This window comes from Schistosoma haematobium, chromosome 4, assembly GCF_000699445.3.
Source record: "Schistosoma haematobium chromosome 4, whole genome shotgun sequence".
In the NCBI taxonomy this organism is placed as follows: domain Eukaryota; kingdom Metazoa; phylum Platyhelminthes; class Trematoda; order Strigeidida; family Schistosomatidae; genus Schistosoma; species Schistosoma haematobium.
The window spans coordinates 41,859,118-41,886,037 of NC_067199.1; the positions used below are offsets into that span (position 1 = coordinate 41,859,118).

The window sequence follows — 26,920 nt, forward strand, 5'->3', positions numbered from 1 at the left end:
TCAAATTTAACAAAAGAAGTAGAAAGGAAAGACAAAATAGAAAGTAGTTAACATGAACGAATGACAGGAACCGTTAGTAAAAGCAATCAGTTGAACATGGTCTAGCTTCAACTGGCTCATGATTTCAACTTGTGAAATTTCCAAAAATCTCCACAAAACCCATTCTGATAATAATAATCACCTGCTCACTAGTGACTGACTTCATGAGACACTCCTAGAGTTCTAGTGGGAAGCCGTTACCAGTCGAGTTCAACCAGGTCTGTTGTGAGATAGTAACTCACTGAAGACAATGGTGGCGCAACTTCGTGGATTAGTTGAAGTTAGACATTAACACCGTTAGATGCCTGCTCAGTGGTCTAATGGCTAAGTGCTCGCGCGCGAAGCCAGTAGGTCCTGGGTTCGAATCCCGCGAGGGGCGGGTTCGCGGATGCGCACTGCTGAGGAGTCCCATACTAGGACGAAACGGCCGTCCAGTGCTTCCAGGTTTTCCATGGTGGTCTAGCTTCAATTGGCTCATGATTTCAACTTGTGAAATTTCCAAAAAATCTCCACAAAACCCATTCTGATTAGATTTCAGTTTGAACAATAGATCACCTTATATACTTCTAGCGAATAAATACAAGTAATCACGACAATGAAAAGCTAGTGGATTTTAATGTATGTCTATCAACTTTATTACCAAATTTCTTTTAAAATATCATAATAAAGAGGACAAAACAAGTGAAAAGCAGTCTAGATAATCATGGGAAAAATGCAATATAACAGTGGTAGCTGAATTCTTAAGGTCAAGTTATTTGCGTTCACAAGGTTCATGTGCACATACACACACATACGCATGTATTTGGACGAATATAGTTCCAATATAACTTGGCAACTAAGCTTGGTTCTGATTAAAGGTGGAACATATAACAATCAATTAGTCCGGCGCTTAATGTCATATGAACTAAAACATGCAACTAATATTTAGACCAAGTTCATAACCGTAAGAAAAATTAACACAACATATAAAGACAAAGAATTTAATACATTTATATGGTCATTTATCGATAGAATATTGACGATGGATGTCTAAGACAAATGCACAGTAGATGAAAGTTTGTTGGAAATGATGAGGAAAATGAAAGGAAAGCAATAATGACAACAATAATCACTGTGTAAAAGGACGATAATAAAGAAAGGCAAAGTCAGGAAAATGATTATTACAAGTGTAAACTAATATGTTCAATATATGATACTTTCTCGATAAGTATTATTATGTTTAATTAAAAATTATGATTAAGCGAAAATAACGGTGGTGCAGTGAGTTCTTAATTTGATAAATAACAGTGAAGAACGACAACAAACACACGTATATGAAAATATCTATTAAAGGATTTTGTGTGTGTAGTAAAGTGAAAATTCAGATCATAATTTTTGAAATTTTCTAAATTGTCCCATTGATCAAGTGACCAGAGATTAAGACGCCATAATTGACCAAATTATTATGAATAGTACACGGGTCATTAGTAGCACAAACAAACAGGTAAGACATATTTTTTCAGTGAAATTATGTCCATAACCATCCCTTCCTCTTAACTATTTCGACGGCTTACCAATAAGTAGGTTTTCATATTACCCTTACCCTTGACAAACACTTCATCGCGGTATTCAAATATGTAACGTGATTCTAAGCGTTTAGCAACAGCCTCAGTAACTTGTATTCTACCTTTTAAACCTGTTGAATACATACGACTAGCCACATTGACAGTATCACCCCATATATCATATAATAGTTTTGTAGTACCAATAACACCAGCTGTCACTTCACCAATATTATAACCAACTTTTAGCTCAAATTGAAAATTGAACATTTGGCGATTGAAATCATCTAGTGTATGAATTAAATCCAAAGCAAAATCAAGTAATGCCCACAAATGTTCATCTGATCGTTTATTGCGTTTACGTTCAGTCATATTTAATCCAGAAGCAGCCATAAAACATGAACCGATTGTTTTGATTTTCTCGACGTCTTTATATTTCGATAAGGCGAGTTGATGCTCAAAATCAGCAAATATTTCATTCATAACACGTAACATCTCTTGACCACCTTGGTATTGTTCGTCATAAAACTCAGAGAAATTCGCAATACATGCAAAAACAACACCAGCATCTTCAATATGTCGAGAGTATTTATTATGCTGACGTAAATCATTCATTATATAATATGGAATAATGTTCTCCAATAACCAATCAGCTTGCAATTTTTGATGACCGATAGCTTCCTTAGCTCGTAGAGCTTCATAATCTCGATGAAAACTTAATCGGAAATTAATATCAAACTCACGATTCAATGCACCGACTAGAATCAAAGTAAGTAATCCAATCACGATATACTCGTACACGGCATTATCAGACATGGCTGGATATGACCAATCAGGAAACTCAAATAACAACGATGAATTTCGATTTTCTAGTCGTTCTTCAACAATTGCTGGACTATTAAAACTATATTTTATTGCCGAATACCACGACTGAGCATGCTGTGGCGAACACGTGTACTGAAGTGTTCTATGTAAGGATATCAGTAGTATACCCAATGAACAGACGAATGTAGCTGAAATAGTTTTCGTCCAAGAGGAAAACGATGTGTACAATGTACAGTTAATAAACATAAAAGTGAACAACAAACCAATCTGTGTACGATAAGTAGCATAAAACATGTGAGAATAATAATAGGTGTCTTTATGATTTGATGACGCATCGAGTGTTATTAAAGGTGTATATTTATTAAATAAACAATAAGAATAGGTCGACAAAACGACAGATGTTGGTAAGATCAAAATAAAAACACCAATCACATTACGTGAATTCCAACGAAACAGCTTCCCATATAGCCGAATCACTATACGTCGCCAATCATAACGGCTACTAGTTTTCAACATGGACTTACTACTACTATTGCAACGTCTTGGACACCAGGCCCATGCAGCCAAATCGGAAATTAACAATGTCAATAATAGTGTATGTATCATGAAGGCGATAAATAGAATAATATAAAAACTTGGCGTATTCACTGCTTTTCGAGCATCTGGAAAAACAATTAAACATGTTATAGCAATAACGAAAATCAATATTGTCTCTGTAATTGTATTAATAAATGGAGCGATACGTGGTGTGGACCATGATAATTTCTCAATAGAGTGAGTTCTTGGACGTCGTAAACCTAAACGTCGATAACTTTTCTCAACCATGGGAACAAAGAAATTCAAACTTAATCTGGATATTGGTGGAAAAATGAAAATTTCATCAGGTTGAACAAAATCTTGTAATGCCTGTAACATTTCCACATCAGAACCGCGACTAATAGCATACGAAGTAGTTATAGTAGTAGTTGTTGTTGTTGTTGTAGCAGTATGCGGTATAGTTATGTTCTTATTATCCATAGGAAGACGATTTTCTGTTAAGACTGTTGAAACCGATTGTGGGAGTTGACTGCTATCCACCAGCTTCTTATTATCTCCACCATTATGTTGTGTAATGCCGTCAGGTTTCTTAGCGACATTATTAGTACTTTCGTTATTCACAAGTGGATGACATGAGGTAAAAGTGTTGTGAATCTCCGTGGTTGATGAAATACTAGTATTCATTGCTGTTGGGATAACTGCGTCAATATTCCGTGATTCATCATGCAGATTATTATTTGTGGTAACAGTTTCACTATCGCAAACATTATTAATCTAAAAGAAAAATGATAGTTGTACAGAAATTTATTCGGCTGGAAAACAGTTTTATGACGACTTCGCAAAAATAGTAAACCTATGAAAAATACCTCATATCTGTAAACAATAACGGCCTAGAAGTTAGAGCATTCAGTTCCCATCTAGTTCCATTTAGGCAGCTATACATATACAACAATCAGCGACGACCAGATATAAAAATTGGCGACGAAGTAAAAAATATATTACGATCCAAAGTCAGTCTGTGATTGGACGAAATTCAGTCAAATTATTTCGAGCAATCACCATCCAGATTTGTCATCGGTGTCCTTGAACGACATTGGTCATTATTCATGCAGTAATTTTCATTACCGGTGCTGATTCAGAAAATGACTCTCCCTTCCGATCGATTACAGCTACTATTTGAGCGACAGTTGGCGTTCTTAGCGAAATTACGCACACAGCTGCTGAATCACTCACGTTTTGGAGATGCGACGGAAGTGAATGGATTAATTTCTCAATTGCACACTGAGCAGGTAAATGATTGCAGCCTTCATGAATCCTTGGCAAACAGTAAATTAAACAAAACGGTAGTCATTCAATATCCACCCAGTGGTACAGTACTGCCCATTTCAGAAACATGCCCGGTAATGGATTTAAATCCCACTGCCCCCGAAACATAATATACAAACACGGACGTATCCAGCTCATAAAAAGATTTCCTGTTTATTGTTCATGGAATTGTCGCAGTACCGCCCACGAAACAGAAAACAAATCGTGCAGTATACTGAATGCAGCTGCACCTAATAAAGCTCATCATTTTCCGGCAAAACAAGGGAATCTCGATAATAAGATTCGTCAGGAACTTGTGAAATGGTTACTTAAGAGTAACAGACGTTCCGTAATTGAGCTTTTCACGTAAACCGAATTCTATAAACAAACGATATGGTTAGCTAGTAAATCAGCTGATTCACGTTGCCACGAGTTATTTTGAGTAATCGCGTATTCAGCCACATCAGTAATTTGATCTAAAACTGATTTCCGACAGTCACGATTGCTAAAGGACAATTTTACATTTTTATAATTCAATAGACATGGCAAACGTTTAAAGATGCTTGATCAACCTATAACATGCGTCTGTGAATCATTTGCCAAGTAAAAGTTTTCGTACTGGTACTACTAGCCATCCTAAACTGGAATTGGAATCTAGTTCAAACGTTACGCCTGTAGATTGGAGTTGGATTACCTTAATTACTAAACCATAGATGAACCAGAATCAAAATGGTTACTATTAAAAACGATAATTTATCACCTGAACTAATATTATTAAGATTTATGTAAATAAGATCTCACAAATTCGTTTAGGGTATATGGTATAAATTCAGTAGTAATAATGCTTGTTCTGACTGTTTACTGAGAAAACATTTTCAACCTTACAAAATGTTTACTAAAATCAACACCCAATGTTCGCTTATCTTGGAAGTCTGATCAGCCCTAATGGGTTGGTGTCTGACGAAATCTCAGCACGGATTCGAAAAGCTCGTTTGGCTTTTGCCAACTTGCGTCACCTTTGGCGAAAGCAAGATATCCGTCTATCAATAAAAGGACGAGTATACTGCGCGGCAGTCCGTTCTGTTTTAATTTACGGCAGCGAAACATAGCCATTAAGAGTAGAAGACACTCGTGCCTCAGAAATATTACTGGCGTTTGCTGGGATCACCGGGTAAGTAATAGTGAGGTTAGACGCAGGGTATTAGGGGATGATGGTAAATCAGTTGATGAGGTTATGAATCTTCATCGACTGAGATGGTTGGGCAACGTGTTATGTATGCCTGAACACCGATTACCACGACGTGCAATGCTAACCGGTGTTGGAGATGGTTGGAAGAAAGTTAAGGGCGCCAAACCAAAACGTGGCATCAGTGCTTGAAGACACTAACTTCTAGTCTCAGCCATGTTGGAAGATGCAGACTACTTGGTTGGGGTCAGCATGACTATCGTAACCAATGGTTGGAGACTCTTGGTGACGGCTCAGAATCGATCACAATGGCGTCGGTGTATACACTCCCTGTCTTCCCTTAAACTAAGAGACTAAAATCACTCCATTCTTTCTGTCTACGAACTAATTCTTTCTTCCTGTACTATATCCTTATTGCAATCTTTCTTTTATATATTACCACCACTGAATTAACTATTTCTACGAATCCGATGTTTATCTTGCTGTGCTAATGCGGTGGACCGATGCATATATGTGCCTGATCGTACGTTGTAGCTGACTGACTGTTCGGACTCAAAACTGAGGATAGAAGGTAAACATATTGGCTGACCAGAAGAAACTAAGATTATATCGGCATTAACTCAAGTTTAATCTTCCCAGTCAAAGTGTATACTTGGTCAAAGCTTAGAACACTAGTCTGCATACGAAATAGAACACGCAAGGTAAAGAAATTATAATCGGGATTATAAGTGGCGAATCATCATTAGATGTCGAAAAACTTGTGGTCATAACAATATCAACGAGATAAAGAAACTAAAAACAGTATTTTATTTCGATTTTCATCTGAACATGAAACTAAAAGGGTTTTGGAAAATCGGGACACATTGTTTAATGAACGATTATTTAAATACAGTAAACCAATTTATTGTTTTACGTAAAATCGCACAACGTCTTAGTAGAATATGAAAATCCTACAGTAAATGCATCATTTGCATATATTCCTTCACTTGTTTTTGATATAATGCAACAGTCTAATACTGCTGTTATTTCGATTGCTCTCCATTTTCCATCCTGTTCTTCTGCTGGTAAGTATTCCACTTCCTTTTCCTGCTACATACTACTTATGTGAAGCATCAAGAGATGTTTGAACAGTCCCATACCAGAATCATGGAAGCCCTGATGCAGAAATTGTGCCTATCCCAGCAAAACCTTGCTTCTGATGAATCACAAGTATCCCATACTGATTCATTCATTAACTCCATCCATGAATTTAATTTTGATGGTGTAGCAGGTGTAACTTTCGATTCTTGGTTTAAGAAATATGAAGATTTGTTCTGTATTGATCTCTGACGACTGGATAACGCTTCAAAGTCAGAATACTTTTAAGAAAACTTGGGACGATGGAACATGGACGCTATAGTAACTTCATTTTCCCGAAGAATCCACAAGACTTTAGTTTTGATGAAACAATTAAAACCCTGTCTCAAATATTTGGAGAACAGTCATCTCTACTTAATATCCGTTACCAATCCTTGAAGATAACGAAAGAACCAGGAGATGATTGAGTGAAACATGCAGGAATTGTGAACCGAGACATTGAGGCGTTCAAGTTGTCTACTATGACTGAAGACGAGTTTAAATGTCTAGTTTTTGTCTGTAGCTTGCGTTCACCCGAAGATGTTGATATCAGAACTGTCCTAACATGACCCTGAATGAAGTAGATACCGAATGCAAAAGGTTAGTGCATTTGAAGCATGATACTCCGATGGTAGAGAACGGTAACCCGTTCATTCACGTCAATGCAGTCGAGAGGAAAGTTTTACAAGGTTCCAGCACGCAGAATTATTGAAATGACAGAAACAAACCATCATCCTCACACTAGTTATGTGGCGTTTGGCTTTCCAAAAGATTTTGTCCTTCTAAAAATCATCGTTGTAATACGTGTTCTACAAAAGGGCACAAAGAAAGTCATTGCAAAACCCGGAAACGCCGTCAACAGAAAGTGTGTTCTAAAAGATTCAAGCCACGAATAGCTAAAGCAACGGTGGCTTTTCACAAGGCCGGCTCATATAACCGTAGAAAGTATGTTTCTCTCGAGATTAATGGGTATGATGCCCGCTTACAGTTAGATACAGCCTCTGATATAACACTTATAAGCAGGAGAATGTTGGAGAAAATTGGTAGACGAAAATATATTCAACTCATCAATCAGCACAGAGTGCATCTGGGGGAATTCTAAATATTGCTGGTGAAATCACAGTCGGAGAGTTTACGAAGAAGGGTGTAATATTTTTGACAGAACGTTCATCACTCGACTTATTAGGGTTTGATTGGATTGAAAGGTTGAAGCTAACAGACCGGCTCATAAACTCGGTCAGCAACAACGTCGATACGTCGGAAGTTGAGAAGGACATATTCAAAAAAAGCACTACCGAAAGGGGAAGGAGAGGACACAAGTCAGATAATTACGAAATTCTTAACGGCTTATCGAACTACGCTTAACCCTATCGTCCCAGATGGGAAATCCCCTGATGAAGCGATGTTCGTGAGAAGCATCCGAACTATATTCGACATCATGTTACCACCCAAACCAGATAAAATCAGAATATCCGGAGTTTTAACGTAGGTGATAAAGTGCTTGTCAAATCATACATTGGGAAAAAATCGTTGGGAACCGGGAGTCGTTGAGAAGAGAATGGGAAATGTCTTATACAAAGTGCATGGGACTTTCGGAACGTGAATTAGATACATTAATCAAATACACAGAGAGAAAAGGACTCTAGACAAGGTAGATAGTCGAGTGAGGCTTCCGCTATATATAATTACAGATACTCCAATGACAGGAACCCCAACAGACACTCATAGACTCTGGATACCAAGAAAGTCCGGACGCCACAGAAAGCCAGTTATCAAGCTGCAAGTAGACCCGAAGAAGAGGTCTTATTATTTAAAGGGGGGGTGTTGGAGTGATCGAGAAAATTTCTCGCAAAAGACAAGAAATGCTCAGGAAACACTAAGGAGCATTTTATCTATTCAGCGTTTACTAGAAGTTTAGTCAGAAACATTAAGAAAGAGAAAAGTCACATGCAGAGTTTTTGATTGGCCGATTACTATACTGCTACTATGTAGTAGCATACCAAAATTTTCGGGAAACTCAAGGACACCTCAAATATTATAAAAACCTTATATTTTCTGTACTAAAACGAACCTTCTCGCATATTTTGCGCCTTTTCTCTCGTGCTCAGGTCGCTGTGTAGTTCCAGCTTGGGGGTCACGAGAATAACGTAGGAATTGAATATAGCGTTCAATTAGCAAGACTTATCAACGACTGGGAAAAAACTAATCTGACCGACTGAACTATAAGCTTCACACATTATTCAATAGAAAATGAAGCGCTATTGAATAGTTGCTTGTTTCATAATCAAGAACTGATCAATCGCCATTCATTTCCCCACTATATTATAATGTAAAGACCATGAATATATACAGTTTGAATACACAAAACATCAAATAACAACCTACACTTTGTAATTGAACTGGACCAACTTCCAGTTGCATCTACAACGGGAGAAAATAAGATTAAGAAAGCCACTATTATTTAACTAACATCATTTTGATTTCCTTTAGCGAAAACAATAAAAACATTACAGAAACATATTTGTACGTAATAAGCGGATTTTTACTGAGTAAACGTAAACTACAAGTCGAAACACTGTTGGACAAGCATGGATCAGCGCCAATGGTGGTTAATATATTTATTTAATGTTTCACTAGTGAATAGCCGTTTCCAACTCTGGAATTTTAGACACAATAAGGTATTTATTAGTAGGCTAAAGAAATGGTCATTTGAAACCAAATGCACATGCAAATTTTCTGTAATATTTCCCAGAGAGAGTGATATAGATTTACAATTTTTAAAAAATGTTGAATGTTTGCATATAATAGGATTTTAAGAAGTAGTAACAGTAAGACAGGAAAAGTGATTAAGATAACAGAATATGAAACATTTGCAAATCAATCTGGTGCATTTACATTTAGTTGATTACCAAATATTGAGTAACTATATTTAACTTAAAGTTTCAGATGTCTTTCATATTACAATAAATCATGGATTACATTTGTTTGCAGCCATGTGGGCTTTGGCTAATGACACATAATAATGAGAATATTTATCCAGTGATTAATAATAACCCAGGTATTAAGTTCATTTGATACGACTAACGTAACCGAGGTAACATTACTACAATGATTACAATAATGCACTTATGTGTGCTTGGAAATGACATTGAGAACACCATTGCAAATGGACGGTAAAGTAAAGGTTATGGAAGTAGATGAGACAGATATTCAAAAGAAGAATTACAATAAAGAAAGGAACTTAAGATTAAATAAATCTTTTTGGATAGCGTTCCTCACTGTAAACTACCCATCACTTCTTGCATGTTTTGTTCTAGAAAATAATAATGCCACTAATTGTGTAGGATTATTTTATGTGAACAGTCCCTGTTACTAACCAACTAATTGATCAAAAAATGATATATGTCACCGCCTGGTTAAAAATTGTATGCTACCACCGAATACGAGTACTGAAGCACTTTTTCTGAAACCACGTGCACCAATCAAACTGGCTCCCTTTAACGTTCGCACACTTATGCAGGTCGGACAACAGATAGGTCTGGTTATGTCTTTGGAAAGTCTTAATATTGACGTTTGTTGTCTATCCAAGCCCCGTGTTCACTTGTTGGTCGCAGGACACATAACGGGGATCGTCTACTGCAACTGTGCACAGACCACAACCTGTTTCTGGCTAGCACTAACTTTCGGCACAATCATCGCCGATGTGCCACATGGCGTCCTCCCTCTGCATCTCAAGCCTGGACTCAGATTGATCACATCACGATCAGCTACCTCTGGTGTGGTTGTGTACAAGACTGCCGCTCCTTTTGGAGTACCTATTTGGACTCTGATTATACCCTGGTCTGCGCCAACCTTACCTTACTTTTCAGTAGCCAACGAAGTGACCGCCACCAAAGGACTGATTTTAGCAACTTGGTTGCAGCTTCTGTTGCTAGCAAGTATCGAACCGAGCTAGCTTCTAGGCTAGCTACCATTCCACCGAAAAGTATAGATGAGCACTGGTTGCAATTGCATGACGCCATGAAAATGGCGAGTGCAGTCGCTTGCGGCTTCGAGAAACGTCCCACTTACAAGCACTGGGTTTCTTCACGGTTACCAAATCTCACCATTCCTCCTCAACTTTGCCATCGACGACATTCTGGAAACAGCTCTGATGAATGTAAGTAATGGTGGTGTGGATCTGTTGCCTGGAGAAAGACTTCTCGACCTTAAGTATGCGGACGATATTGTCTTACTGTGCGATAATGCCCAAGGCATGCAATCCGCACTTAATCAGTTGGCAATCAGTGTCCGTAGGTATGGTATGTGCTTTGCACCTTCGAAGTGCAAAGTACTCCTACAAGACTGGCAGGATTCCAATCCTGTACTCACCCTGGATGGTGAGCAGATAGAAGTAATCGAGAAGTTCGTGTATCTAGGTAGCTGCATAAGTGCTGGTGGGGGTGTGATTGATGAGATCAATGCACGTATAGTGAAAGCCAGAGCGGCTTATGCCAATCTGGGCCATCTTTGTCGCCTTCGTGATGTTAGTCTGGCCGTAAAAGGTCGGATCTACAACGCGTCGGTGAGAGCAGTTTTGCTCTATGCTTGTGAAACCTGGCCTCTCCGAGTTGAGGACGTTAGACGACTCTCAGTGTTCGATCATCGCTGTCTCCGAAGGATTGCTGACAATCAGTGGCAACACCATGTCAGTAATGCAGAGGTTCGGCATCGTGTGTTCGGACACAGACGCGATAATGCAATTGGTGTCACCATCTTGAAACACCGACTTCGGTGGCCTGGGCATGTTCTCCGAATGTCGTCCCAGAGAATTCCACGTCGTGCATTATTTGCCGACTCTGGGACTGGTTGGAAGAAGCGGAGAGGTGGTCAGTGCATGACATGGTGTCGTGGCATGAAAGAAAGCTGCAAAGGGCTGGCTTATTTTGGTCCTTCACGACTCCCTGGTTGGGGTCCTACAGATGGTGCAACACAGTGGCTAGAGACGTTATCAGATATGGCTCAGAATAGAAGCCAGTGGCGATTTTACTTTTTCGTAAAAAGTGGTTGCTTCTTCCTTAACTGAATGATTTCTTCTGATTGTGCCTTTCTGTTTCCCTCGTTATTGTTATTACACTACCTTACACTAACCTGCTCGTTATTGTTCTCTTTTTTTTACGCTCCTTACCTTTTTTTAATTCTCTTTAAATTCTCATTGTTTTATGTGGCGCATATATATTTGCTGCCCTCTTGTACCAATATTTATGTGTTCAAATAAATAAATAATAGAGCCAAGCAAAACATCAGCTGTGACCCGGATACCTTAGCAGTGTGAGATCAGTTCCGAGACAACTGCTGATACGCTTTGGTGACAAACCTGGATGAAACCTAAGTCGATGAAATCGTTTAAATTGCCTTTCACACAAGCACATACTTTAGGATATGATTACATAGAAGAGCTGAGGCCTCAGTGGTCAAAGTACTCAAGCTCCAATTAGTAGGTTGAAGGTACGAAAAACCTCGTCCCACTTCGGTTTAGATAATAAGATAATACTGATATACCTTACACAATAATTATGATTTAAGGGTGAGGACATAAATTTCCATTATAGTTAACAAATTAAATTAATCTATCTATCGATTATACAGTATAGCGGTTTGTGAAGAATGAAAAAAGGTATAAAATCTATGATATCAAACTAGATTACACCGATATTAAAAAGTAAAAATAACACAACATTTGAAAAAAAAGATACAATATACTTCACTTACAGGTGGCAAACTGACAACTGGCTTATCATCCAAACGTTTTTCAATAAAATATGTTTTGATCACTACAGATACCCAATGGAAAAGGGAAAATAAAACAATAGAAAAAGTCATTTTGGACACACATATGTAATTGCATATATAATTAATAAATAAAAAAAAACAAAGCAGATAGTCAAAGTTATTTAAGTATAAGTCAGTAAACAAGTATATGTTTGAGAATCATTCAGTTGGTCAAACTAAAATAGGTGAGGTGAGGTTTACACTTGCAACCTATTAATTCAAAGGTAGATGAATTTATTAACTGACCGTCATTTTTCCACAAAACCAGAGTAACGTGCTCGCTTCCTATGATACTAAGAGTTCTACGAGTTCTTCATAGCATAATATAAGGCTAACACAAGTAAATCCATCTTTTTGAATTTATCAAGTGTGATTGTTGAAGATGCCTTCTTTGAAGCAATTGAGTAGGAATCGAATGTTCATTTGATTTTTCTACTTATCACATTCTTATCATGATGCTGAGTTAAATTCAGTGCTAATGAAATAATTGTGTAATACTATTTAAACGTAGTGAGAAAAACATACAACAAAAACGATCACTTTGCAGTTATTGTTGTCAATCATGAATCATGCACAAATAATCCTTCTCATCAAACACCCGACATGTTATAGATACGTCCATATACTAACTTTGACTTCAGTAAAGTGAATGAGATACCTTTTTTCCTCTTTTTCCCTGCCCCGCTAACGAGATTAAGAAATTCAGTTTTATAACGGAAGCTCCGCTAATGATCACCTCAGTAGAACCAAAAAATAGATTTAGGGCAATCAGTTATATATTGATAACAACGATTCAAATTTATGAACTGAATTATTATCACGAAACACGAAACATAATAAAAATGTGTTTAAAGTGAATCATGAATTAACTTTAAATTGATATTGATTTCCTTCCTTATAAGTTAGAATTAGGGATTGTGATTCCACTAAGCTATTGAGTTTAGATAGCCACTTTTTTAAGTGATTAGGTCCCTAAAGCGAAAGATACCATATCCAAGTCCTTATATGAAGATCAATAAAGGGATGCACGTACATTTAGCTTGCTAGTCCCAAATAGGATGAAATGAGTGCTCTGTATTATTCTGCCAGCCACAGTTATCCTATTCTATAGAAATTGTGACAAAATAGCTATTTTGAGGCAACCCGTATACGATGCATGCGTGCCGACAAAGACTGACCAAAATAATTAGTAGATTAGCAATAATAATAATAAATATAATTATATGAACAAAGAATATTATTTTCAATAATTTCTCATCAGATTCAACAATTATAAATCCAAATTAATAATCCATAAAATTGGCCAGATTTAAAGCAGAGTACATCATTTAAAATTGTAATATGTGAATCAAGAATTGTTGTTTGTCATATAAAATCAAATCAAATCGTTAATGTTGGAGCTGACTAATATAAAGTGTTAACTTGAATCAGTTTATAAGTGAAATGAAATTGTGCGATAAAGGATTAGAATAAATATGGTCAACATGGCGTGAGAGAGAGAATAATGTAATTGCAAATCACAAATTACGTAATATGTAGAATAATATGAATTATGTCAGATATAGTAGATAGGGATGGATGCTGAATACATTTATTATTACACTTGACAACCTTTTTTGAGAAATTAGCCGTAAATCTGACCAATTTTATGGATTATAATTTTGGATTCATAATTGTAGAACCTGACGAGAAATTTTTGAAAAGAATATTCTTCGTTCATATAATTGTAATTTAATATAACGGGAATTTTTTAGCGAATAATAATAAATAACTCGAAAAGTGGTTTATAAGATTTCAACTTTTCCAATATTCGTTCAGTTACAAGAATTAGTGTTCGACAATGATGCTGATCCTGGTTGTTTCAAAAGGCACTACTAGTTGTAAGGACTTCATCTAACATCATAGCCATATGCAAGGCATAAATGACGCAAGACACTTCTCTTCACTGAAATAATTACCTCAGAAGTAGTCTCACGTTCATCTATCTCTACTTCCGTTCAAATATACTATTTTCTGAAACATTGTCACTTTATCTGTTTTCCGGATATCATACTTAGAGCATTTTGACGTCAACATCGTCTGATTCTCTCTTACCTAGGAGTAACGTCAGAGTGCAACCACAAACTTCTGTCAGTCTTTTCAATAGTCCTGAAAAACAAATCTAAAACTTATAAACGATGATTAAGTGAGATTTCAACGGCGTGTATATTAGTTGAATATTTGACGGTGAGAAAACATTTAGCCAAACAACAGTTCGGAACTAACCTTAAACAGACATCCAATTTAAAAAATGAAATACAAACTAAACTAATGAATAATTAGATAACGATTCTATACTACTGAAATATATATCAACATCAGAGTGGTAAGAATCGGATTTTAAGATGGAAATACATATTAAGGGTATTATTTTGAATTCGCCAATAATTTTTTACTGAATTATTAAATTTATAATAATAAAAACCATGCATCATCCAGGAGTCAACCATACAAGGATACGATGAATGAAGGAGACACATTCGGGACCTTACCTAACCATAGTGAACAAACTAATTAAGCGGTATAAAACATCAGGCTGTCTATTAAGGATAATAACCTCAAATGAAATTTATTATGGAAAAACTGAATACTATTGGTGCACAGATGATGATTAGGACTTTTTTTTTTAGGATAAATTATTCCTTGGTCGTTTGAATTAATTTTAAAGATTGGTGTTAATTTCGACATTCTTTCTAATGTGCCCTGACATCAGAGGGTGTATTATTTAAAACGTATTATATGAATCTAATTAAGAATTTTGTCTTTACTTTTGTATAGTCAAATGCTAACTTTCATGTGTGTACGCCTATAAATAATGCATGTGAACCTTTGTATGTTGTTTTTCAACGTACACACATAATGACAATTCCGATATTCAGTTATGTATTTATTGGGGAGATCCAGGAAAATTCATCGCAAAAAAAGCCAAGAAAGGTTCAGAAAACACTGAGAAGCATCTTATCGAATAAGCGTTCATTATTAGTTTTGCCAGAAACATCTAAAAAGTGAAAAGTCGCATGTCGAGTTACTGATTGGATGAGTACTTATACTGCTACTATGTTTAGTAGCATTCCAGAATTTTCCGCAAAACCCAGAGACATTTAAAATACCATAAAATCCCTAAATTTTCTGAACATAAAGAAACCATATTTTGCGCCTTTTCTCTAGTGTTCAAGTCGCTGTGTCGATCCAGCCTGGGGGTTACTAGAAGAGCTTACAAACCGAATCTAGCGTTCAGTTAGAAGACTTATCAGTAGCGACGGGGAAAACTACAATGAATATTTCTTTGGAGCAAATAGAAACTTATATGGAGCGTCAAGAGAAGCGGTTTGATTAGTTACCATTCAGAATCATGGAAGCCGTGATGCAGAAATTGTGCCTGCTGCTGGCGAATTACAAGCACCTCATACTGATTCAGTCATTAATGCAATCCATGAATTTAATTTTGGTGTAGTAGGTGTTACTTCTGACTCTTGGTTTAAAAAATATGAAGATTTGTTCTGTATTGATCTCTGAAGACTGGATAACGCTTCAAAGTCAGAATACTTTTAAGAAAACTTGTGACGATGGGACATAATTCTCCCTAAGAACCCACGAGACGTTTGATGAAACAATTAAAACCCTGTCTCAAATATTTGGAGAACTTACTTACTTACTTACGCCTGTTACTCCTCGTGAAGGAGCATAGGTCGCTCAATTTGGAGAACAGTCATCTCTATTTAGTATCCGTTACCAATCCTTGAAGATAACGAAAGAACCAGATGACTGGGAGAAACATGCAGGAATTGTGAACCGAGACATTGAGGTGTTCAAGTGGTCTTCCATGACAGATGACTAGTTTAAATGCCTAGTATTTGTCTGTAGCCCATTGTTCACAAAAAATTAAAAGGAGTGATGGGCCATGCTACAATTGCATAAGACATCAATCCTAGAATCTTGAGGTCTGTCTAGCCGATAAACGCATTACCTGCAAATGATTTAGTAAGAATCAAAAGGTATACACACAATTACAACTTCAGTCAGTTGGCAATAATTTGTGATGATTATCTAATATCATAGGTTATATATTATATCTCAATTCTGGCACACATGAACGTTTTCCTGAGAAGACATTGCTTTCATAGAGTTGAGATGACTGTCCAGTTATTTCTTGGTTTTTGGAGTTGTTCTCTAGCAATTCATATACCAAAAAATTAGTTAGTAGAACAGGGAAAAGAGAAAGTGTCTTGTGAAAACAATATTAATTTTACTTACTAGCTTCATCTTGAGTATGTTTAATGGCGAAACATTGTTCTTCTTTATTAAAAAATTCAACTAACACTTTGAATTTTCGAATATCTATGGAAAATGAAAAAGGGGAATAGATTATATTTACGAAAATAGTCAACATTTATTGAACAACCATCATCCGAATTGAAATATGATTAGCATAAAAAAATTAATTTCTGTCTCATTTACATTCAAAATAGCAAAAAACACAAATTTTTTGAAATGTCAGTAACTATAATCGATCTCGAAACGTGAAAGTTTTCTACCAGTTCTGCTGCTACAACTAATTTTTTCGACCCATCATATTTAAAAAATAGTACAGTCGTCTCGTGTTTCCTTATAAGATAGAAAGGCAAAGAAAGTCAACAATTGTGGTTCTTCCGTTTGAGATTTTTATCACATTGCATCCATCATAACTCCGTACAAACAGCTTCAAAACATAGAGGCTATTTTGTAGGTGTCATTACCAAGGTTTGACCTTATAACTTGAAATAAATTGAGCATTGGTTATATTGTTATTAATAAAAATGATATATTTGTAAATTCCCAACGAGTAGAAAAATTATTTTTTCTGACGTTTCGTGACACTTCTTTGGCGAATAGAGAAATGAGGATGTGAACAACTACACACAGGTGTTTATGTACAAGAGTTTTAGAACATCAACCTGGTTAAGAAGGATTATTCATTTGTGATTCTAATTTACTGAATGTACACGTACCATAATTCCATAAAATTATATGCTGAGGAAAAATAAAAAAGCTATATGATAGATCCACCTAAATTAAAAGTGGTACAAGTTATTTGATGAATATATTAATTTTATTAGTTGAGATCATGAGTCAATTGAAGTTAGACCACCACGGAAAACCTGGAAGCACTGGACGGCCGTTTCACCCAGTTGTGGGACTCCTCAGCAGTGAGCACCCACGATCCCGCTTCGCGAGATCTGAACCCAGGACCTATCTGTCTAGTGAGAAGCAGTGACCTGCGAGTTCAATTGGGTCTGTGGTGAGATAGTAAGTCACTGAAGATAATGGTGGATATGTCGCGCAATTTCGTGGATTTATTTATTTATTTATTTGGACACATGAATATTGGTACAAGAGAGCGCCAATATATATCCGCCACACAAAACAATGAAAATTCGAGAGGAATACAGAGAAAGAAAAGAAAGCTAAGGAGCGCAACAAAAAAAGAGAGAACAATAACGAAGAGATTGGTGTAAGGTAATGTGCTAGTAATCAGGGAACGCAAAGGTACAATCGGAAGAAATCTTTCAGGTAAGGGAGACAGAACCTCTTTTTATGAAGAAAGTAAAAGATTACAGCAGGATCGCCACTGGCTTCTATTCTGAGCCATATCTGATAACGTCTCTAGCCACTGTGTTGCACCATCTGTAGGACCCCAACCAGGGAGTCGTGAAGGACCAACATAAGCCAGCCCTTTGCAGCTTTCTTTCATGCCACGACACCATGTCATGCACTGACCACCTCTCCGCTTCTTCCAACCAGTCCCAGAGTCGGCAAATAATGCACGACGTGGAATTCTCTGGGACGACATTCGGAGAACATGCCCAGGCCACCGAAGTCGGTGTTTCAAGATGGTGACACCAATTGCATTATCGCGTCTGTGTCCGAACACACGATGCCGAACCTCTGCATTACTGACATGGTGTTGCCACTGGATGTCAGGAATCCTTCGGAGACAGCGATGATCGAACACTGAGAGTCGTCTAACGTCCTCAACTCGGAGAGGCCAGGTTTCACAAGCATAGAGCAAAACTGCTCTCACCGACGCGTTGTAGATCCGACCTTTTACGGCCAGACTAACATCACGAAGGCGACAAAGATGGCCCAGATTGGCATAAGCCGCTCTGGCTTTCACTATACGTGCATTGATCTCATCAATCACACCCCCACCAACACTTATGCAGCTACCTAGATACACGAAATTCTCGATTACTTCTATCTGCTCACCATCCAGGGTGAGTACAGGATTGGAATCCTGCCAGTCTTGTAGGAGTACTTTGCACTTCGAAGGTGCAAAGCACATACCATACCTACGGACACTGATTGCCAACTGATTAAGTGCGGATTGCATGCCTTGGGCATTATCGCACAGTAAGACAATATCGTCCGCATACTTTAGGTCGAGAAGTCTTTCTCCAGGCAACAGATCCACACCACCATTACTTACATTCATCAGAGCTGTTTCCAGAATGTTATCGATGGATCGTGGATTAGTTGAAGTTGATGAATATACGCCTATTAAGACAATTTCAAATATAGGCGTATATGTACACTAACTACACATGAACATTTTTGCTTCAGCGAATTACTATTCAGAAAACTGAAACATAATACACTTTCGAAAATCACACTTTTCTGATAAGTAATTACATAAAACTGACACAATGCGAAACAATTGGTTGTTGGGATCAAATGAATCGTTGAACCATATGTGTCTATCCTACAATCAATGTTACTTTGTAAGTTAATTGGTGAGCATAATTTTTGGACAACCTTTGAGCGACGCTGAAATGACCTTGAAAGTGTTCACCTAAGAACTAGGACCAAATGGGGATTATAAACCAGCGTGAATAATTAGAATTATGATTTACAGTTGATGGTTAGGGTCAGGAATTATATTTTCAGATTTCATCACGAACTGACATCAGCTATAATGCCGAAACTCTATTTAGCCAAATCGATGGGTGAATTTCACGCCAAAATCCAAGACATGTTATCTTATATCCGATTGGTTCGTTCGTGAATTACAGTCTCGCCAGTTCATTTCCTCTATGCAAAAACTATGTTCATACATGTATGTATGCCAGGTGAACGTTCAACTCGTACATCAAACTTGTGAAAAGATACTGTGACAAACGAGAAAAGTGAAATTCAACATTTTCGGAAATATTCTATTGAAACTATTGTGGCACATAGTTAGCACTGTATGCAATACCTATAGACTTTTGTATCAACTAACAATGCGTATTGTAGAAACAGCCTCCCGTCCCAAAAACAGTGATGTAACTCAATTATGAAGTCAGTCACTCACTCACAATTTTGAATCCGGTACGTACGTACAGCAGACCAAGTTGCCATACCCCGTTGGCACAGAGAGATGAAATAGCGATGTACCAAGTACAAGTTTATGTCTGCTCAGCTTTAAGCCATAAATTTGAGTGCTTAAAGAGGCTAATGTATAAAATTTTGGTGTTTTTTTATTTAACAGATATTCACAAAATTTGTAGCCAAGCTTGCAGGTCATTAACAAACATGTTAATATAATTGCGATCAGTATTTGGAAACGTTAGGAGACATGGTTCAGAACCAGTCACAATGGCGCAGATGGATTCACTCTTTATCTAGAAAATGAATTTCAGTATTCCTTCACACATTCCTTCTTATTCCAACTTCTGGAACCGTGTTCTTAACATTCAGTCTTTCTCATTATCATTGATACAACAATTATTTCGATTTGTTTGTCATTTATCTTGTTAACTTCATTCCATAGTGATATGCTGCTATGTGCCAAGCTTTACTTTAATAACAGCGGATTAACTCAACTTGATTCGATAAAAAATTCACCTACTAACACTACTATTACAATTAAAACAGATGTATAAGAATGTCTCATTGATGGACGTTCGAATCAAAGAAGTGGTTTGATACTTTATCTTCAACTACTGAGAATAAGATTCAGTGTTCTCTGAATGTAATTTGGTTCGAACACTGGGTGAGTATCGTAAGCTACTACATATAAAACGTAATTCAAATTCATGAACATAAACACAAAAGCTTGAATTAATAACTGGGAAAGCACGTTAGTTTCTTCAAGGTAGAAAATAAACCGTATGTGACTCTCAACTAATTGCTGATAGCCTTTCCCTGCTCAACATCGAAATTAAGGCTATCATTATACCATATCATCAGATAGTTTCAACATACGTTTTCATAACTGTCTTATCCCTCACCAATCCTCCGAAATTAAAATTAATAGACTATCAAAATTGAAAAGTAACATAGGATGTATTGGAAAGACAAAAGAAAAAGCATAATTATGGGTAGGCAAAACATAACTGACCATGAACAGGTTTTCCTTCAGAAACTTCATAAATATCTTTTACAAAACTTAAAGTAGCCTCAGAAATGTGCACTTTTCCCGCTTCACCACTGGACTCCATTTCATTAGCTAATGTAACATCATTTGACCAAACATCGAATTTAAAACGTCTTGTTCCGACAATTCCACAGATCACTTTACCAGTGTGTACACCGACGCGCATATTCACCTGAAATAATAAATGTACAGTGAAAACTCAGTAGTGTTTATTTCAAACAAGTAGTAATGAAATATGAAGACAAATGATGGGAAGTCCTTTTGGACCTATTTGGCACAAATCAGTAGGGTATACATTTGATATAAAAGGGAGTTACAACGAATTGTGAGACATAACATAGCAACACTGTCAGGTACATTACTACTGAGCTATTCGAGCAGAGACTGACCTCACTAAGACTAGAGACCATATGGGAAATCGATCGATAGAATTTGATTGAACAAACAAGATATTGGTCATGCATGAAGTAACAAACATCAACACACGTTCACGGTAGAGTCGAATTAATTACGTCTTCTATGCCACAAAAAATAAATGCAGACAGCTCGTGACGATCGATAGGGCAAGGTAATTTTCGCTTGCTTATGTCTTAAAGTCAAAACTAGAAAATCTCAAATGAGTGATCAAAAACAAAATACTATTCATTTGATTGTACAAATAAATTACATCATAATGCACTGTATTTTTTAAATTTCAATACATAAATAATTAGAATATATCCTGGTAAAAACAAGTTGTATGGTTAAGATTGAATGATTTTAGTTCTAAAATGCAAAATAATATAAAAATTAATGGGTCAAAAACGAGTTTAGGTTCGGGGATATGTATAAAATTGCTATAAGATAATCATTTTAATAATAATAATAATAACTGCATATTTCTTCAACGTCTTCAATAAACAGAAATATGTTATTTGGCTATTGTAAATTAACGAGTCCCTAGACTGGAGAGAGTTACTTTGAAAAGTCAGAGGTAGAAAAATTACCCTGATGAGATCTTTTGTGCCAAAAAATAGGAAACTGACCAGGCACTAATGGGTAGCTTGACCAAAGAAAATAAAAAGGACATATCTACAGTGCATATAGCTTTCTGAAAACTCGATGCTAAAACTAAGGAAGTTGGCGAAAATTGATTTCCAAATGAAAATGTATATGAGCTCTGATGAAACAAATGACCGAAAAATCTGTACCAATAGTCACGGATTACTACGGAAATGAAGGTTCTAGTTTGTAAACTTTCCTGTTAAAGAGTAGCGGACTGACCTTCAAAACAATGATAGGTTTTATATTGGATGTCTGACGATTTACAGCCCTTCATCGCCTTTTAACTGATGGAAGACATTTGGGGTTCTACAATTTAAAAATTTTGATTATTCTCAGGTATGCGTATTACTTGTCAGATGATATATATTTCTCCTAAACTGTACACCTGAATTAAGATATAGACAGAGTAGAATTTGAACCCATGACTTGAAAGATGAATTTGGTGTTCGTTACATTTTTAACTATGAACCATATATCAGGTTTGTATCGCAATGATGAAACATGCTTTCAGTTGCAAAACGTAGTCAGCTAGTTGGTGTAGTAGTTAGGCTCATTCACCATTGAAACATTATCTCTCTAAAGCTATTGTCTATCAAAAATTTAGGGCGTTTTCTTAAACTAATAATAAAATAACCTGTGTATTCTCAGTACGGTTACCGGCCCTATCTAAATATTTGTCCTTTTTTGTCTAGATTAAACAGTTCAAAATGATTGTGTTTTTATGACACCAGTAACGAAAATTTCAAGTACTGTTGTGTTTCCTCGATTCGTTTCAGATCCATACACAAAACAGTTTGAAAAAAAAAACAGAATAAAGTAAACTAGAATTCAAGAAAAAGACAAACAGACAGACAGGGAGGAGAATTGGCAAAACCGGTTTGTCTTCGTCTTCCAAAATGAAATAAGGAAATAGCAAAATTAAATGAAAAGGATGGTTACGGGAAGTGTGTTGATGATGGAAACATTGTTAGATGTTCAATATTGACTTGAATAAACAATAATCATAATAACAGTATGATTGAATATGTTATGGTTGAAATCCTCGAGTGTATACCAAAGACTGATAAGTAACAGATACAGGAAATAATGTAGTAAAACGTGGATATCTCGGATAAAACTACGACCCAGAGAACACTGTAAACATGATGATGACGATGACCAACATGGAATGATTATATAAAAACTAAAAATTGCAAAATGCATTATTTCTTGATGGTTTTCGTTTTTTTTTCTAAAAGAACATTAGAAGAGGCATTACAAAACAATCGACATACTACAATATAGACTACTACCAACTATCTATTTAAGTCTTAAAGTATTATCCTTCCACAATTATTATACATTCATTTCGATATCATCCACTTACGAGTGTGTTCAACTTGGAATTCCATTCTTTGTATTTCTCTCTTTGTGTGAGTGTGACTGGGTGAGAGAATCAGAGCTAGTGACACTGCTTGACTGGCTACCCTACGAGATGGGTGAAGTCGTAATGGGTTTTTAAACCTGTAGCCTAATAGTGATAGGGACAATTAATTTACTGGTATCAATTTACTTGCGTAGGTGGGATTTGTTGACGAAGAACAAACAACTCACTTCTTCATCAAAAATATTTTTAGAAATCACAGGAAAATCCTCCATCAAAAAATGATAATTTTCTATATATCATCCGTATACTACTAATGGCTAATTAGAACACGATGCACTTGAGTCCGACCGTTGTCAAGATAGGTAGATAGAAGTGATGACTGTTCTGAACAGATTGCATTTTGAACAAACCAGCGATTAGTGGTACGTAATATCCAACTTGTGATTAAGAATTTCCTAAATATATAAACGGTTTTTTTCTGTATCTGTGTATTGAAATACGTACTGCAAGAAGATAAATACCATCATAACATTTTACATCAAGCTAGCTCACTAATGATAGGCATTGTATATGGTTCCATCTAGATTATAATCTACAGAAACGAGGGAAAAACCAGTAACAGAAAAAAACCGCTTTTCGTCCCAGGAGGAAACCACAACATTATGATATTCTACAACAGACGCACGTAAAACTAATTTTTTGATCAGTCAGTGAATTGATCCGTAACACTAGAGGAGTTATAAATGTTTGTGCTTGAGCTACAATTATTTACATATATTTTCATCAACCCATTTACTAGGTGAAAATGTGTGTATTTGGCTTCTAGCCATGTGAAAATCCTAGCAATCCTGGCCCAATCGAAATGGATGAACCAGGGTTCAAGCCTACGATTAGGTGGTTGGATTTCGGATGTCTTAACCACCGAGCCACTAATCCATTAACAGTGATGCATTTAAGCATATAAGCTAGTTATCTGAACTTGAATATATACGAATGAATAACAGGACATTGAAAACAGTCATTTTAATTTTAAAATAGGAAATTTGAGTCCGCACAATAGCGTATGATTAACAAGTGACCTTTTTCATACTGTGAGTATCTAGTGAGAAAAATCTACTTGTAACACATGCAAGTTGCCTGTCTGCCAATCAAAAGGCGTGTATACTGCGCAGAAGTTTTCTCTATAATTTTGTGACTGTGAAAAATAGTCCATTAAACTAGGAGACATGGATAAGTTGTAGGTTTTTGATCATAACTGTCTTTGAAGCACTGTCTGCTTTTCATCAAATCAACCGAGTAAAAAAATGTTGAGGTTAGCGCATAGTGTACTATGCACAGATAAAAATTCGTTTGACAAGGTGATGGATTTTTACCGATTAGCAGTAAAGTGTTTCCCTCGGACAACCAGCATCCGCAGCGATGCTGCCTTCTCACAAGGAGGTGTGGGGTTAGAAAAGGTCGATCCTAAAAATGTCACGCCTCACCTTACCTCACGGTTTCCGTCTCCGGTGGTAAGGCTCTTTGAAGAACGGAGCTAACACGTTAAAAACCTCCCTCAAAAGAGCCGCGCGCGACCGGCCTTAAACAATTGTCCCTTAGGATCTGCGGTCACGCTCCCAGGTCGTTAGGACCAGCATTAATCCAACTTCCTTTTCAGGTTCCTCAAGAAATACCCTTCCACGGTGTGGGCAGCCGGGAAGTGATATCAGACCCGTTAGAACTGACTTGAGTAACGAGAAAACCAAAAGTAGGTTCCAGGAACAACTGAGGTCACACTTAGGTAGTTGTGAAGACGAGGCTGACCCAGATGTTGCTTGGAAGGGCATACAATCAGCTGTGGAAACAGCAGTGACATCTATTAGTGACTTAAACCACAGAGTTGCAAGGAACCAGTGGATTTCTTCAAGGTCTGTCACACTGCTGGATTCTCGCAAACTCGTCCCATCAGGTTCTGAACATGATGAAGAGCGAAAACAAATCAGATCTAGGTTAAGAAAAAGTCTAAAGAACGACCGTGAGCAGTGGTGGGTAACGAAAGCAAAAGAGATGGAAAAGGCGGCGACTATAGGGAACACAAGACAGCTTTACAGACTAATAAAAGAAACTGGAATTAATAAGTCAAGTGTAAGTGAGATTATTTCGGAAAAAGATGATACTCTCATCTGCTCCAAGTCCAGACGTTTAGAACGATGGGCGGAACAGTTCAGCTGGCCTTCAGCTACTCTACAACTACCCTCCATTCCCAGACAGTGTGAATGGAACATTGAAGTAGGTCCCCCAACTCTTGCTGAAGTTCAAAAGGCTATGGTTAATCTGAAACGAGGAAGAGCAGCTGGTTCAGATGGATTGGCTCCAGAGGTCTTTAAGGATGGTGGTCCAATTTTAGCGATTAAGTTGACTAATATTTTAGCTAAGATCTGGGAATTAGACTTTATCCCATCTGACTGGTCGCAATCACTTATCGTCCCAATATATAAGAAAGGGTCAAAATCATCCTGTGACAACCACAGAGGGATTAGTTTAACAAACATAGTATCTAAAATACTGGCCTCGATAATTATCAAACGCCTAACTAAGACTCGTGAACTACAAACTCGAGAGAACCAAGCTGGCTTTAGACCTGGTCGTGGCTGCATCGACCACATATTCACCATTCGTCAGGTTCTAGAACACAGGCATACCTATCGGCGTCCGACGATGGTGGTATTTCTTGACTTAAAAGCAGCATTTGACTCGGTAGACCGCGAGATTCTGTGGCAGTGTCTGTCATTGAAAGGCGTACCTCAGAAGTACATAAACCTTGTGAAGGCTCTTTACTCGAACACTACTAGTCGAGTCAGGGCTTATGGCGAACTGTCATCTACTTTTGCAACCTCAAGTGGTGTCCGTCAAGGCTGTCCACTTTCTCCATTTTTGTTTAACTTCATCATAGACCTATTGATGGAAATAACACTCTCGTCGACTGAATTCTCGGGTATTGATCTCCTTCCAGGAGGTCCACTTATCGACTTAGAATACGCAGATGACATAGTCCTGTTTGGTGAAGACGCTGACAAAATGCAGTCTTCTGGTAGCACTAAGCAACAATGCCAGAATGTTTGGGATGCGCTTCTCTCCCTCTAAATGCAAGTTGTTGCTTCAGGACTGGTCTGGGTCAACACCTGAACTAAGGATAGGGAGTGAAGTAGTTGAACGCGTTGACAACTTCACTTATCTTGGAAGTCTGATCAGCCTTAATGGGTTGGTGTCTGACGAAATCTCAGCACGGATTCGAAAAGCTCGTTTGGCTTTTACCAACTTACGTCACCTTTGGCGAAGGCAAGATATCCGTCTATCAATAAAAGGACGAGTATACTGCGCGGCAGTCCGTTCTGTTTTAATTTACGGCAGCGAAACATGGCCCTTAAGAGTAGAAGACACCCGTAAGCTACTAGTATTTGACCACAGATGCCTTAGAAATATTGCTGGCATCTGCTGGGATCACCGGGTAAGTAATAGTGAGGTTAGACGCAGGGTATTAGGGAATGATGGTAAATCAGTTGATGAGGTTATGAATCTTCATCGACTGAGATGGTTGGGCCACGTATTACGTATGCCTGAACACCGATTACCACGACGTGCAATGCTAACCGGGGTAGGGGATGGTTGGAAGAAAGTTAGGGGCGGCCAAACCAAAACGTGGCATCAGTGCCTGAAGTCACTAACTTCTAGTCTGA

General features: G+C 37.2%; 1 protein-coding gene across 2 annotated transcripts; it reads right to left on the bottom strand.

The window, feature by feature from the left end:
- Positions 1–232: 232 nt before the first annotated feature.
- Positions 233–25,482, bottom strand: ADCY9_1 (Adenylate cyclase type 9). 2 transcript variants are annotated; one of them, XM_051216455.1, is made up of 6 exons: positions 22,258–25,482; positions 20,759–21,791; positions 16,654–16,737; positions 12,301–12,362; positions 8,935–8,970; positions 233–3,716 (listed from the first exon to the last, which is right to left on the bottom strand). In XM_051216455.1, exons 2-6 carry the CDS (start codon positions 20,958–20,960, stop codon positions 1,572–1,574), a joined length of 2,529 nt encoding a protein of 842 aa, XP_051067045.1. In that variant the 5' UTR covers positions 20,961–21,791; positions 22,258–25,482; the 3' UTR covers positions 233–1,571. The 2 variants fall into 2 exon arrangements, with proteins under 2 accessions (XP_051067045.1, XP_051067044.1); XM_051216454.1 differs by having other exon boundaries at positions 233–8,970.
- Positions 25,483–26,920: the final 1,438 nt, after the last annotated feature.